At 49.5% G+C, this 13,683-nt stretch overlaps 1 protein-coding gene across 1 annotated transcript in view; it reads right to left on the minus strand.

Annotated features, from left to right (window-relative positions):
* Positions 1 to 13,683, minus strand: part of vps13b (vacuolar protein sorting 13 homolog B) — a gene marked incomplete at its 5' end in the record, with an annotated part of 193,505 nt that overhangs the window by 178,063 nt on the left and 1,759 nt on the right. Inside the window, 3 exons of the mRNA XM_081388003.1 lie at positions 7,688 to 7,864; positions 12,836 to 12,973; positions 13,243 to 13,309. Of these exons, the coding sequence (XP_081244129.1) occupies positions 7,688 to 7,864; positions 12,836 to 12,973; positions 13,243 to 13,309 (382 nt within the window). The remainder of the gene's footprint in view (positions 1 to 7,687; positions 7,865 to 12,835; positions 12,974 to 13,242; positions 13,310 to 13,683) is intronic.

Genomic DNA, 13,683 nt, shown 5'->3' on the forward strand with positions numbered 1-13,683 from the left:
GACGAGGGACTGAACGAGCGTGAGACGAGGAATGAGCGTGAGACGAGGGACTGAACGAGCGTGAGACGAGGGACTGAACGAGCGTGAGACGAGGGACTGAACGAGTGTGAGACGAGGGACAGAACGAGCGTGACACGAGGAACGAGCGTGAGACGAGGGACAGAACGAGCGTGAGACGAGGGACTGAACGAGCGTGAGACGAGGGACAGAACGAGCGTGAGACGAGGGACTGAACGAGCGTGAGACGAGGGACAGAATGAGTGTGAGACGAGGGACAGAACGAGTGTGCGATGAGGACCGAGTGTGAGATGAGGGACTGAACGAGCGTGAGACGAGAGACTGAACGAGTGTGCGATGAGGAACGAGTGTGAGACGAGGGACTGAACGAGCGTGAGACGAGAGACTGAACGAGTTTGCGATGAGGAACGAGTGTGAGACGAGGGACTGAACGAGCGTGAGACGAGGGACAGAACGAGAGTGAGACGAGGGACTGAACGAGTGTGAGACGAGGGACTGAACGAGTGTGAGACGAGGGACTGAACGAGCGTGAGACGAGGGACAGAACGAGCGTGACACGAGGAACGAGCGTGAGACGAGGGACTGAACGAGCGTGAGACGAGGGACACAACGAGCGTGAGACGAGGGACAGAACGAGCGTGAGACGAGGGACAGAACGAGCGTGAGACGAGGGACAGAACGAGCGTGAGACGAGGGACAGAACGAGCGTGAGACGAGGGACAGAACGAGCGTGAGACGAGGGACAGAACGAGCGTGAGACGAGGGACAGAACGAGCGTGAGACGAGGGACAGAACGAGCGTGAGACGAGGGACTGAACGAGCGTGAGACGACGGACAGAACGAGCGTGAGACGAGGGACAGAACGAGCGTGAGACGACGGACAGAACGAGCGTGAGACGACGGACAGAACGAGCGTGAGACGACGGACAGAACGAGCGTGAGACGACGGACAGAACGAGCGTGAGACGACGGACAGAACGAGCGTGAGACGAGGGACTGAACGAGCGTGAGACGACGGACAGAACGAGCGTGAGACGACGGACAGAACGAGCGTGAGACGACGGACAGAACGAGCGTGAGACGAGGGACTGAACGAGCGTGAGACGACGGACAGAACGAGCGTGAGACGAGGGACTGAACGAGCGTGAGACGAGGGACTGAAGGGGCGTGAGACGAGGGACTGAAGGAGCATGAGACGAGGAACGAGCGTGAGACGAGGGACAGAACGAGCGTGAGACGAGGGACAGAACGAGCGTGAGACGAGAGACTGAACTAGCGTGAGACGAGGAACGAGTGTGAGATGAGGGACTGAACGAGCGTGAGACGAGAGACTGAACAAGCGTGAGACGAGGAACGAGTGTGAGATGAGGGACTGAACGAGCGTGAGACGAGAGACTGAACGAGTGTGCGATGAGGAACGAGTGTGAGACGAGGGACTGAACGAGCGTGAGACGAGAGACTGAACGAGAGTGCGATGAGGAACGAATGTGAGACGAGGGACTGAACGAGCGTGAGACGAGGGACTGAAGGGGCATGAGACGAGGAACGAGCGTGAGACGAGGGACTGAACGAGTGTGCGATGAGGAACGAGCGTGAGACGAGGGACAGAACGAGCGTGAGACGAGGGACAGAACGAGCGTGAGACGAGGGACTGAACGAGCGTGAGACGGGGGACAGAACGAGCATGAGACGAGGAACGAGTGTGAGATGAGGGACTGAACGAGCGTGAGACGAGAGACTGAACAAGCGTGAGACGAGGAACGAGTGTGAGATGAGGGACTGAACGAGCGTGAGACGAGAGACTGAACAAGCGTGAGACGAGGGACTGAACGAGTGTGAGATGAGGGACTGAACGAGCGTGAGACGAGAGACTGAACGAGTGTACGATGAGGAACGAGTGTGAGACGAGGGACTGAACGAGCGTGAGACGAGAGACTGAACGAGTGTGCGATGAGGAACGAATGTGAGACGAGGGACTGAACGAGTGTGAGACGAGAGACTGAACAAGCGTGAGACGAGGAACGAGTGTGAGATGAGGGACTGAACGAGCGTGAGACGAGAGACTGAACAAGCGTGAGACGAGGAACGAGTGTGAGATGAGGGACTGAACGAGCGTGAGACGAGAGACTGAACGAGTGTGCGATGAGGAACGAGCGTGAGACGAGGGACAGAACGAGCGTGAGACGAGGGACAGAACGAGCGTGAGACGAGGGACAGAACGAGCGTGAGACGAGGGACAGAACGAGCGTGAGACGAGGGACAGAACGAGCGTGAGACGAGGGACAGAACGAGCGTGACACGACGGACAGAACGAGCGTGAGACGAGGGACAGAACGAGCGTGAGACGAGGGACAGAACGAGCGTGAGACGAGGGACTGAACGAGCGTGAGACGAGGGACAGAACGAGCGTGAGACGAGGGACAGAACGAGCGTGAGACGAGGGACTGAACGAGCGTGAGACGACGGACAGAACGAGCGTGAGACGAGGGACAGAACGAGCGTGAGACGAGGGACTGAACGAGCGTGAGACGAGGGACAGAACGAGCGTGAGACGAGGGACAGAACGAGCGTGAGACGAGGGACAGAACGAGCGTGAGACGAGGGACAGAACGAGCGTGAGACGAGGGACAGAACGAGCGTGAGACGAGGGACAGAACGAGCGTGAGACGAGGGACAGAACGAGCGTGAGACGAGGGACAGAACGAGCGTGAGACGAGGGACAGAACGAGCGTGAGACGAGGGACTGAACGAGCGTGAGACGACGGACAGAACGAGCGTGAGACGAGGGACAGAACGAGCGTGAGACGACGGACAGAACGAGCGTGAGACGAGGGACAGAACGAGCGTGAGACGACGGACAGAACGAGCTTGAGACGACGGACAGAACGAGCGTGAGACGACGGACAGAACGAGCGTGAGACGACGGACAGAACGAGCGTGAGACGAGGGACTGAACGAGCGTGAGACGACGGACAGAACGAGCGTGAGACGACGGACAGAACGAGCGTGAGACGATGGACAGAACGAGCGTGAGACGAGGGACTGAACGAGCGTGAGACGAGGGACTGAAGGGGCATGAGACGAGGGACTGAAGGAGCATGAGACGAGGAACGAGCGTGAGACGAGGGACAGAACGAGCGTGAGACGAGGGACAGAACGAGCGTGAGACGAGAGACTGAACTAGCGTGAGACGAGGAACGAGTGTGAGATGAGGGACTGAACGAGCGTGAGACGAGAGACTGAACAAGCGTGAGACGAGGAACGAGTGTGAGATGAGGGACTGAACGAGCGTGAGACGAGAGACTGAACGAGTGTGCGATGAGGAACGAGTGTGAGACGAGGGACTGAACGAGCGTGAGACGAGAGACTGAACGAGAGTGCGATGAGGAACGAATGTGAGACGAGGGACTGAACGAGCGTGAGACGAGGGACTGAAGGGGCATGAGACGAGGAACGAGCGTGAGACGAGGGACTGAACGAGTGTGCGATGAGGAACGAGCGTGAGACGAGGGACAGAACGAGCGTGAGACGAGGGACTGAACGAGCGTGAGACGGGGGACAGAACGAGCATGAGACGAGGAACGAGTGTGAGATGAGGGACTGAACGAGCGTGAGACGAGAGACTGAACAAGCGTGAGACGAGGAACGAGTGTGAGATGAGGGACTGAACGAGCGTGAGACGAGGGACTGAACAAGCGTGAGACGAGGGACTGAACGAGTGTGAGATGAGGGACTGAACGAGCGTGAGACGAGAGACTGAACGAGTGTACGATGAGGAACGAGTGTGAGACGAGGGACTGAACGAGCGTGAGACGAGAGACTGAACGAGTGTGCGATGAGGAACGAATGTGAGACGAGGGACTGAACGAGTGTGAGACGAGAGACTGAACAAGCGTGAGACGAGGAACGAGTGTGAGATGAGGGACTGAACGAGCGTGAGACGAGAGACTGAACAAGCGTGAGACGAGGAACGAGTGTGAGATGAGGGACTGAACGAGCGTGAGACGAGAGACTGAACGAGTGTGCGATGAGGAACGAGTGTGAGACGAGGGACTGAACGAGCGTGAGACGAGAGACTGAACGAGAGTGCGATGAGGAACGAATGTGAGACGAGGGACTGAACGAGCGTGAGACGAGGGACTGAAGGGGCATGAGACGAGGAACGAGCATGAGACGAGGGACTGAACGAGTGTGCGATGAGGAACGAGCGTGAGACGAGGGACAGAACGAGCGTGAGACGAGGGACAGAACGAGCGTGAGACGAGGGACTGAACGAGCGTGAGACGGGGGACAGAACGAGCGTGAGACGAGGAAAGAGTGTGAGATGAGGGACTGAACGAGCGTGAGACGAGAGACTGAACAAGCGTGAGACGAGGAACGAGTGTGAGATGAGGGACTGAACGAGCGTGAGACGAGAGACTGAACAAGCGTGAGACGAGGGACTGAACGAGTGTGAGACGAGGGACTGAACGAGTGTGAGACGAGAGACTGAACAAGCGTGAGACGAGGGACTGAACGAGCGTGAGACGACGGACAGAACGAGCGTGAGACGAGAGACTGAACTAGCGTGAGACGAGGAACGAGTGTGAGATGAGGGACTGAACGAGCGTGAGACGAGAGACTGAACAAGCGTGAGACGAGGAACGAGTGTGAGATGAGGGACTGAACGAGCGTGAGACGAGAGACTGAACGAGTGTGCGATGAGGAACGAGTGTGAGACGAGGGACTGAACGAGCGTAAGACGAGAGACTGAACGAGAGTGCGATGAGGAACGAATGTGAGACGAGGGACTGAACGAGCGTGAGACGAGGGACTGAACGAGCGTGAGACGACGGACAGAACGAGCGTGAGACGACGGACAGAACGAGCGTGAGACGAGGGACAGAACGAGCGTGAGACGAGGGACAGAACGAGTGTGAGACGAGGGACTGAACAAGCGTGAGACGAGAGACTGAACGAGAGTGCGATGAGGAACGAATGTGAGACGAGGGACTGAACGAGCGTGAGACGAGAGACTGAACGAGTGTGCGATGAGGAACGAGTGTGAGACGAGGGACTGAACGAGCGTGAGACGAGAGACTGAACGAGAGTGCGATGAGGAACGAACGTGAGATGAGGGACTGAACGAGCGTGAGACGAGGGACAGAACGAGCGTGAGACGACGGACAGAACGAGCGTGAGACGAGGGACAGAACGAGCGTGAGACGAGGGACAGAACGAGCGTGAGACGAGGGACAGAACGAGCGTGAGACGAGGGACTGAACGAGCGTGAGACGGGGGACAGAACGAGCATGAGACGAGGAACGAGTGTGAGATGAGGGACTGAACGAGCGTGAGACGAGAGACTGAACAAGCGTGAGACGAGGAACGAGTGTGAGATGAGGGACTGAACGAGCGTGAGACGAGGGACTGAACAAGCGTGAGACGAGGGACTGAACGAGTGTGAGATGAGGGACTGAACGAGCGTGAGACGAGAGACTGAACTAGCGTGAGACGAGGAACGAGTGTGAGATGAGGGACTGAACGAGCGTGAGACGAGAGACTGAACAAGCGTGAGACGAGGAACGAGTGTGAGACGAGGGACTGAACGAGCGTGAGACGAGGGACTGAACGAGCGTGAGACGAGGGACAGAACGAGCGTGAGACGACGGACAGAACGAGCGTGAGACGAGGGACAGAACGAGCGTGAGACGAGGGACAGAACGAGCGTGAGACGAGGGACTGAACGAGCGTGAGACGAGGGACTGAACGAGCGTGAGACGAGGGACTGAACGAGCGTGAGACGAGGGACAGAACGAGCGTGAGACGAGGGACAGAACGAGCGTGAGACGACGGACAGAACGAGCGTGAGACGAGGGACAGAACGAGCGTGAGACGAGGGACTGAACGAGCGTGAGACGAGGGACTGAACGAGCGTGAGACGACGGACAGAACGAGCGTGAGACGAGGGACTGAACGAGCGTGAGACGAGGGACAGAACGAGCGTGAGACGACGGACAGAACGAGCGTGAGACGAGGGACAGAACGAGCGTGAGACGAGGGAAAGAACGAGCGTGAGACGACGGACAGAACGAGCGTGAGACGAGGGACAGAACGAGCGTGAGACGAGGGACAGAACGAGCGTGAGACGAGGGACTGAACGAGCGTGAGACGAGGGACAGAACGAGCGTGAGACGACGGACAGAACGAGCGTGAGACGAGGGACTGAACGAGCGTGAGACGAGGGAAAGAACGAGCGTGAGACGACGGACAGAACGAGCGTGAGACGAGGGACAGAACGAGCGTGAGACGAGGGACAGAACGAGCGTGAGACGAGGGACAGAACGAGCGTGAGACGAGGGACAGAACGAGCGTGAGACGAGGGACAGAACGAGCGTGAGACGAGGGACAGAACGAGCGTGAGACGACGGACAGAACGAGCGTGAGACGAGGGACAGAACGAGCGTGAGACGAGGGACAGAACGAGCGTGAGACGAGGGACAGAACGAGCGTGAGACGACGGACAGAACGAGCGTGAGACGAGGGACAGAACGAGCGTGAGACGAGGGACAGAACGAGCGTGAGACGAGGGACAGAACGAGCGTGAGACGAGGGACAGAACGAGCGTGAGACGAGGGACTGAATCTCTTCCACCTCTCCGTAATGATTTCTCTGTATTCTGTTCAAATCAGACTTTAATAATATGTTTCATGTTTATGAGCACCTGCTCTCCTGAAACACACAGTAAATCACTGGAGTGCAGCAGTGAACAGACACACACTTCAGATTAAACACACACAGGCTGAGGAAGATCTGACGCTGCGTGACATTATTGCTGTTTTTTTGACGGTTGAAACACTGATGGATGGATTAGACATGAATGATTTCAGGAAGTTGTTCTGAATATTTCAACATTCCTTTCCAACATTCCAACATTCTGAATCTTCCTCAATATTCCAGCATTCCTTCCAACATTCCTTCAAAGCACAAAGATTACTGTGATTATGGGATGGCAGGAGCTCCAGATAATGATGTTTAGTGTAATTATGTTCAGCTGAAAACAGCAGACTTAAAAGATCAATTCTGTGAGATTTGAGAATCAATATCGGTTTATCAGAATGAAGGTTTATTCAATAGTCTGAGCGCAGCTCTGCATCTCCTTACAGTCACTGTGGATGGATATAAAGAATCCCTGAGTTAATAAAGCTCTGGAGGACTGAGCGCCTCCGTGTTACACACACACACACACACACACACACACACACACACACACACACACACACACACACTAATGCTGATTTACTGCCAGAGCACGACGAGTCTGGATCCTCTCAAGCCTTCTGTCTCCTCGACCTTCACATCTTATGGAGGATTTAGTATAAAGACGTTCAACACACTGACACACACACTCACTCTCACACACACACTAACAGACTAACACACACACACAGGTATATAAAGGCGTCTCACTTGCCCCATCATGATCAGGTCTCATTTGTGTGTGTGTGTGTGTGTGTGTGTGTGTGTGTGTGTGGGTGTGTGTGTGGGTGTCTCACCGGGGTTGGGTGAGTGCTCCTATTGAGGGAGCTGTAGTGAGATCTGGAGGAGATCAGGAGACAGGAGAGATGCAGGTGTGTGTGTGTGTGTGTGTGTGCGTGTGTGTGTGTGTGTGTGTGTGTGTGTGTCTCACCGGGGTTGGGTGAGTGCTCCTGCTGAGGGAGCTGTAGTGAGATCTGGAGGAGATCAGGAGACAGGAGAGACGCAGGTTTACGGCTCCCGATCAGCCAGTGTCTCGTGTGAAGATCTGTGGTGTCAGACGGACCCTGAACCAGCGGAACCAGCTGCTCCTTCTGCCCTTCACACACACCTGCACACACACACACACAGTAAAACATTAATAATCCTGTCTAAACATATTTTGTACAACAAACAGTTGAGTTATACTGGCGGAAAGACTCAAACCCCAGTCAATTATTCACTATACACAGTGAAATTATAAAAACATTACGCTGCATTAACGGTTCATATACGCATGATGTAGTCAGCCGGATCCGGGCCGTATCCAGATCAGATGGAGAACCTGCGCCTAGACACGACCACAACACATCCCTGAAGTGTCAGCAGAGATTGTGTCTACTAGACTCTCCCCTGTGAAGGCCTCATCGACACGACAGCATTGGCACTGATCCTCAGCAAACTCGTCTCCATACCGGCCCAACCACCCAGTAGAGCATTACAGTAATCTAGCCTTGAGGTCATGAACGCATGAACTAACTGTTCCGCATTTGTCAATGAGAGCATATGGCGTAATTTAGATATATTTTTAAGATAGAAGAATGCAGTTTTACAGATACTGGACACGTGACTTTGAAATGAAAGATTGGTATCAAAGAGCACACCCACACACACACACACACACACCCACACACACACACACCCACACACACACACACACACACACACACACACACAGGTTCCTAACCGACGACAAAGACTCGACAGAGCAGCCATCAAGTGTTAAACAGTATTCTAGATTATTACGTGAGGAGGTTTTTGGTCCAATAATTAGAATCTCTGTTTTTTCAGAATTTAGTAGTAGGAAATTATGAGTCATCCATTTTTTTTTTTTTATATCAGCTATGCATTCCGTTAATTTTGTGAATTGGTAAGTTTCGTTAGGTTTTGAAGAAATATAGAGCTGAGTATCATCAGCATAACAGTGAAAGCTAATTCCATGCTTCCTAATGATATCTCCCAAGGGTAGCATACAGAGAGTGTGTGTGTGTGTGTGTGTGTGTGTGTGTGTGTGTGTGTGTGTGTGTGTGTGTGTGTGTGTGTGTGTGTGTGTGTGTGTGTGTAGCATGTACAGAGTGAACAGCAGCGGTCCTAGTACTGAGCCTTGTGGTACGCCATACTGAACTTGTGATAGATGAGACATCTCTTCATTTACTGCTACAAACTGATAACGGTCAGATAAGTGTGATTTAAACCATGCTAGTGCAATTCCACTAATGCCAACATAATTTTCAAGTCTATTTAAAAGAATGTTGTGGTCGATAGTGTCAATGCAGCACTAAGATCGAGTAACACTAATAGAGAGACACAACCACGATCGGATGATAAGAGCAAATCATGTGTGACTCTAACGAGAGCTGTCTCGGTACTATGGTACGGTCTAAATCCTGACTGGAAATCCTCACAGATATCATTTCTTTCTAGAAAGGAACATAGTTGTGAGGATACCGCCTTTTCTAGTATCTTTGACAGAAAGGGTAGATTCGAGATTGGCCTGTAATTGACTAATTCTGTAGGATCAAGTTGCGTTTTTTAACAATCGGTTTAATCATAGCCAGCTTAAAAGTTTTTGCTACGTATCCTAATGACAAAGATGAATTAATGATATTAAAGGGATGGTTGATTATGATTTCACTTTTCTAACTTTAGTTAGTGTGTAATGTTGCTGTTTGATCATAAACAACATCTGCAAAGTTACGGCGCTCAAAGTTCAGAGCAAAGGGAGATATTTTCTTTTACAGAAATCGCTTTTTAAGGACTACAACAAACAACTGGTAGGGACTACACCACATTCCTCCCGGGTTAGTGACATCACAAACAATAAAATTTACATAAACCCCGGGCCCCTGGGAACGCGATTTATAGATCATCATAACAGAATATGCTAATCAATGACTAGAAGATAACTACACATAAGCTACATAAATTCATCAACTAACCACTCAGAAATGTCCTGTTGCTTCTACATGTTGTCACTTCTTCTTGAGTCTCTCCATCATTGTCTGACTCCGGTTTGAACATAAAAGGCTAATAGTTTTTGAAATTTTCAGTGCATGCGTGTGTGAGGTAAAAGGATACAAGCTCTTGAAGCTCCGCCCCCCTGTACTGGGAGCAGCAGCTCATTTGCATTTAAAGGGACAGGCACAATAACGGTGAGTTTTCGCTCACCCTCAAAAAGTGACAATTTTAACATGCTATATAAAAATATCTGTGGGGTATTTTGAGCTAAAACTTCACATACACACTCTGGGGACATCAGAGACTTATTTTACATCTGTGAAAAGGGTTAGGATCTATGACCTCTGGAAGCATCTCTTTCAGTTGCTTAGTCGGTATACACAAATCCGCCGCAAACTCTATGGGCGCCGCCATCTTGCCTGCCGCCATTACTGCATGCCTGCGAAGTGTGACGGTGTGACACTTGCCGGTGCCCTCTAATGACATTTCAATGAAAGCGGATCCTGCTCATGAAGAAAATGTCTGGTGAAAGGGAACATTGGGTAGATGATGTCAGGCAGTGGCCAAAACTTACCGATAAAGGTAATTTATTGACAACATAATGTATTAATGTAAAAATGCGTCAGCCAAATGTAATGTAATGTAATGTAATTAAGACGTGTATTAATTGATGACAACAATAAAACCGAACGCTGTCATTATTAGCTGTGTTGCATATATTTTAGTAATTCTATGAATTACACTGCGCAAACCAAAAGTAATATACCCACCGGATGAAGAAGGGTTGGCTCTCCACAGAACATAATTCATTTTATTTTATTTTTCGTGTTCGCATTTATGAGGAAGAAACAATGTTACGGACGTGAACTCTCTGAAAGCGGAATAAGCAAAATAATATTCGATGATTGATCGAAAATCGCATCTCTCCCCCCACATGCTCACCGGCAAGACGCTCCGACATTAAATTTCTCTGTAGGCTACTGTAGGCTAATAGGCGTTGTAGCCCAGTCATTAAAAATTATTTAGTTTCATATTCATGTTTAAATAAAATAATTTTTTTTTTTAATTTCATGTTGATTATATGAAAAGTGAAATGCATGAATAAGATAAGATGATCCCGAAAATATCGGGAGACAAATGGAGTGGGCAGACATTTTGACCACTTCATTAAGTTTGTTTTTGTAGAAAACCTTTCTTTAAAGTGAATTTCGTTTTGTATTAATTGTATCTTAATTTTAATCAATGTTTCATCAACCAATTTCCTGGATTAAATAAATAAGAGGTAGGCTAAATAGCATGCAGGCAATATAATCAGGACACGGAGGCGCCGGTGCGCTCGTCTCTTAAATGAACCGAAACTCAGCGTATAAGCTACTTGCCCCACAGACCTAAGAAATATATATATATAGAAAGCATGAAATGTGTACTTTTAAACAAAACGATTAAAAACGAAAGAAAACAGACTGTTCTCTGCTTATGTAATCCGTGAAATGTGCATTTCTCTCTGGCGCGTTCACTAGGCTACTGCGAAGATCGCGAGTCAGCATCATCAACTTCATCTTTGACACAGAAAACACTTGTTTATTAATAAACAATTGAAATGTCTCCTTGATATATTTGACATACTAATAATCATTACTTTTGCCGGTTCTTTGTGACAGCTTTTAGGTGCGTTATTGGCAGCGCCCTTACACATGAATGTGTCACCAGCGCTCAACAGGCCTAGTTAATATTATTCTTTGGTGTTCAGTTTATTCAGGTTTTCTAATTATTTATTATATGTATACATTAATATATGTATTATATTCTACTACATTATATTATACATTTAATAATGTATTTTTTCTTTTATTTATTTTTTATCAAAATCTCTCTTTTTTTTCTCTTGACACCTCTTAAACTTGGCACGAAGTTCTGGAAAACTGTCAGTGAAGTCCTGATATGAAAATTTGTTTAAATTCATGTTACGTAATACCCGTGACCAAAATTGTACTTTTTTTTTAACATTGAATCTTGAATCTTTTTTTTTTTTTTTTGGCTGTTACGGCAAACCAAAATATTTTAGCCACGACCAGTTGTAGCAATAAAATGCATGTTCTTACAGCCGCCTACGGGACCAACACGCTGCTTCCTTAGCAGCAAGGCACGCAGTAATGGCGGCGCTGCTTTACTTCCGTGTTTCGCCAGATTTGTGTATAGGGTCTAACATACATGTTGATTTAGATGATTTAACCAGTTTAGACAATTCTTCCTCTTCTATAGCAATGAATGAATTAAATTTTTCCTCAGGGAGACTAAAATGCACTCCCTGATTCGATACTGTAGTAGACGGTTGCATAGTTATAATGTTCTCTCTAATATTATCAATCTTGTAAGTGAAGAAGTTCATAAAGTCATTACTGCTGTGCTGCTTGGAAACTTCAGAAGTAGAAGCTTTATTTCTTGTTAGTTTAGCCACTGTGTCAAATAAATACCTAGGGTTGTGTTTGTTTTCTTCTAAGAGAGTCGAAAAATAAGCAGATCTAGCAGTTTTTAAGGGATCTCTGTATGCTGTCGTGTTTCTTCTCCACGAAATTCGAAAAACTCTAGTTTTGTTTTCTTCCAGCTCCATTTTTCTGGCTGAAGTTAGAAATTCTATACTACAATATAATAATTTTACAATGCCTTTTGCATTAAATTAGAAAGTGAAATCACTCTAATCTTGTACAGTATCATCAGAGATTTCAGTAGTAAATCACTGGGACTCAAAGCAACCAAATCCAGGGAATGAGCCATAAAACACAAACAATACACAAAACACAACCTCACGTGTGCTGTGTTTTAGTAAGGGTGTGTGTGTGTGTGTGAGTGAGAGTGAGTATGTGTGTGTGTGTGTGTGTGTGTGTGTGTGTGTGTGTGTGTGTGTGTGTGTGTGTGTGTGTGTGTGTGTGTGTGTGTGAGAGAGAGAGTGAGTGTGTGTGTGTGTGTGTGTGTGTGTGTGTGTGTGAGAGAGAGAGAGAGAGAGAGAGAGAGAGAGAGAGAGTGAGTGTGTGTGTGTGTGTGTGTGTGTGTGTGTGTGTGTGTGTGTGTGTGTGTGTGTTCTCACCCGGTGTTCTGGCACACACTTTCACGGCTCCCAGAGTTCCAGAGACACACAGCAGCGCCGGCCGCACACACACCTTCAGCTCCACACGCTGAACACACACCTCCAGCACGGGAGCGACACACACCGGCTTCACACCAGCTGAAACACAGACCCGCCTCGCATCACGTGTGTCAGCAGCACAGATGCATGATGGGAACTCAGGCACAAAACACATTTACTAAAATGACAAGCATTCATTCATGTTTATCACTAATACATATCTAGTGCTGTGTGTGTGTGTGTGTGTGTGTGTGTGTGTGTGTGTGTGTGTGTGTGTGTGTGTGTGTGTGTGTGTGTGTGTGTGTGTGTGTGTGTGTGTGTGCGTGTGCGTGTGCGTGTGCGCGCGCGCGTGCGCGTGTTGGCTTTGCCCTTTAGGTGTTTGATGGGGTGTGCGACCTCAGTGACCTCCAGCTGTTTGCTGGTGCACCTCTGCACCTGCGTGCGCACACACACATTCATTCACATTCACACACACTCTCTCTCACACACACACACACACACACACACACACACACACACACACACACACACACACACACACTCTCTCTCTCTCTCTCTCTCTCTCTCTCTCTCTCTCTCACACACACACACACACACACACACACACACACACACACAACAGACATGCATTTTTTAGGTTTGAGGTTGTGCACATATGAACACATCTGGAGTATATGCATGTGTGTGTGTGTGTGTGTGTGTGTGAGAGAGTGAGAGTGTGTGTGTGTTTATGAGGCTTGCATGTGGCACATTCTATTCATGATGAAGAGAAGAGAAGAGAAGAGAAGAGAAGAGAAGAGAAGAGAAGA

Source organism: Scardinius erythrophthalmus (genome assembly GCF_964197995.2).
Source record: "Scardinius erythrophthalmus genome assembly, chromosome: 16".
Lineage (NCBI taxonomy): Eukaryota > Metazoa > Chordata > Actinopteri > Cypriniformes > Leuciscidae > Scardinius > Scardinius erythrophthalmus.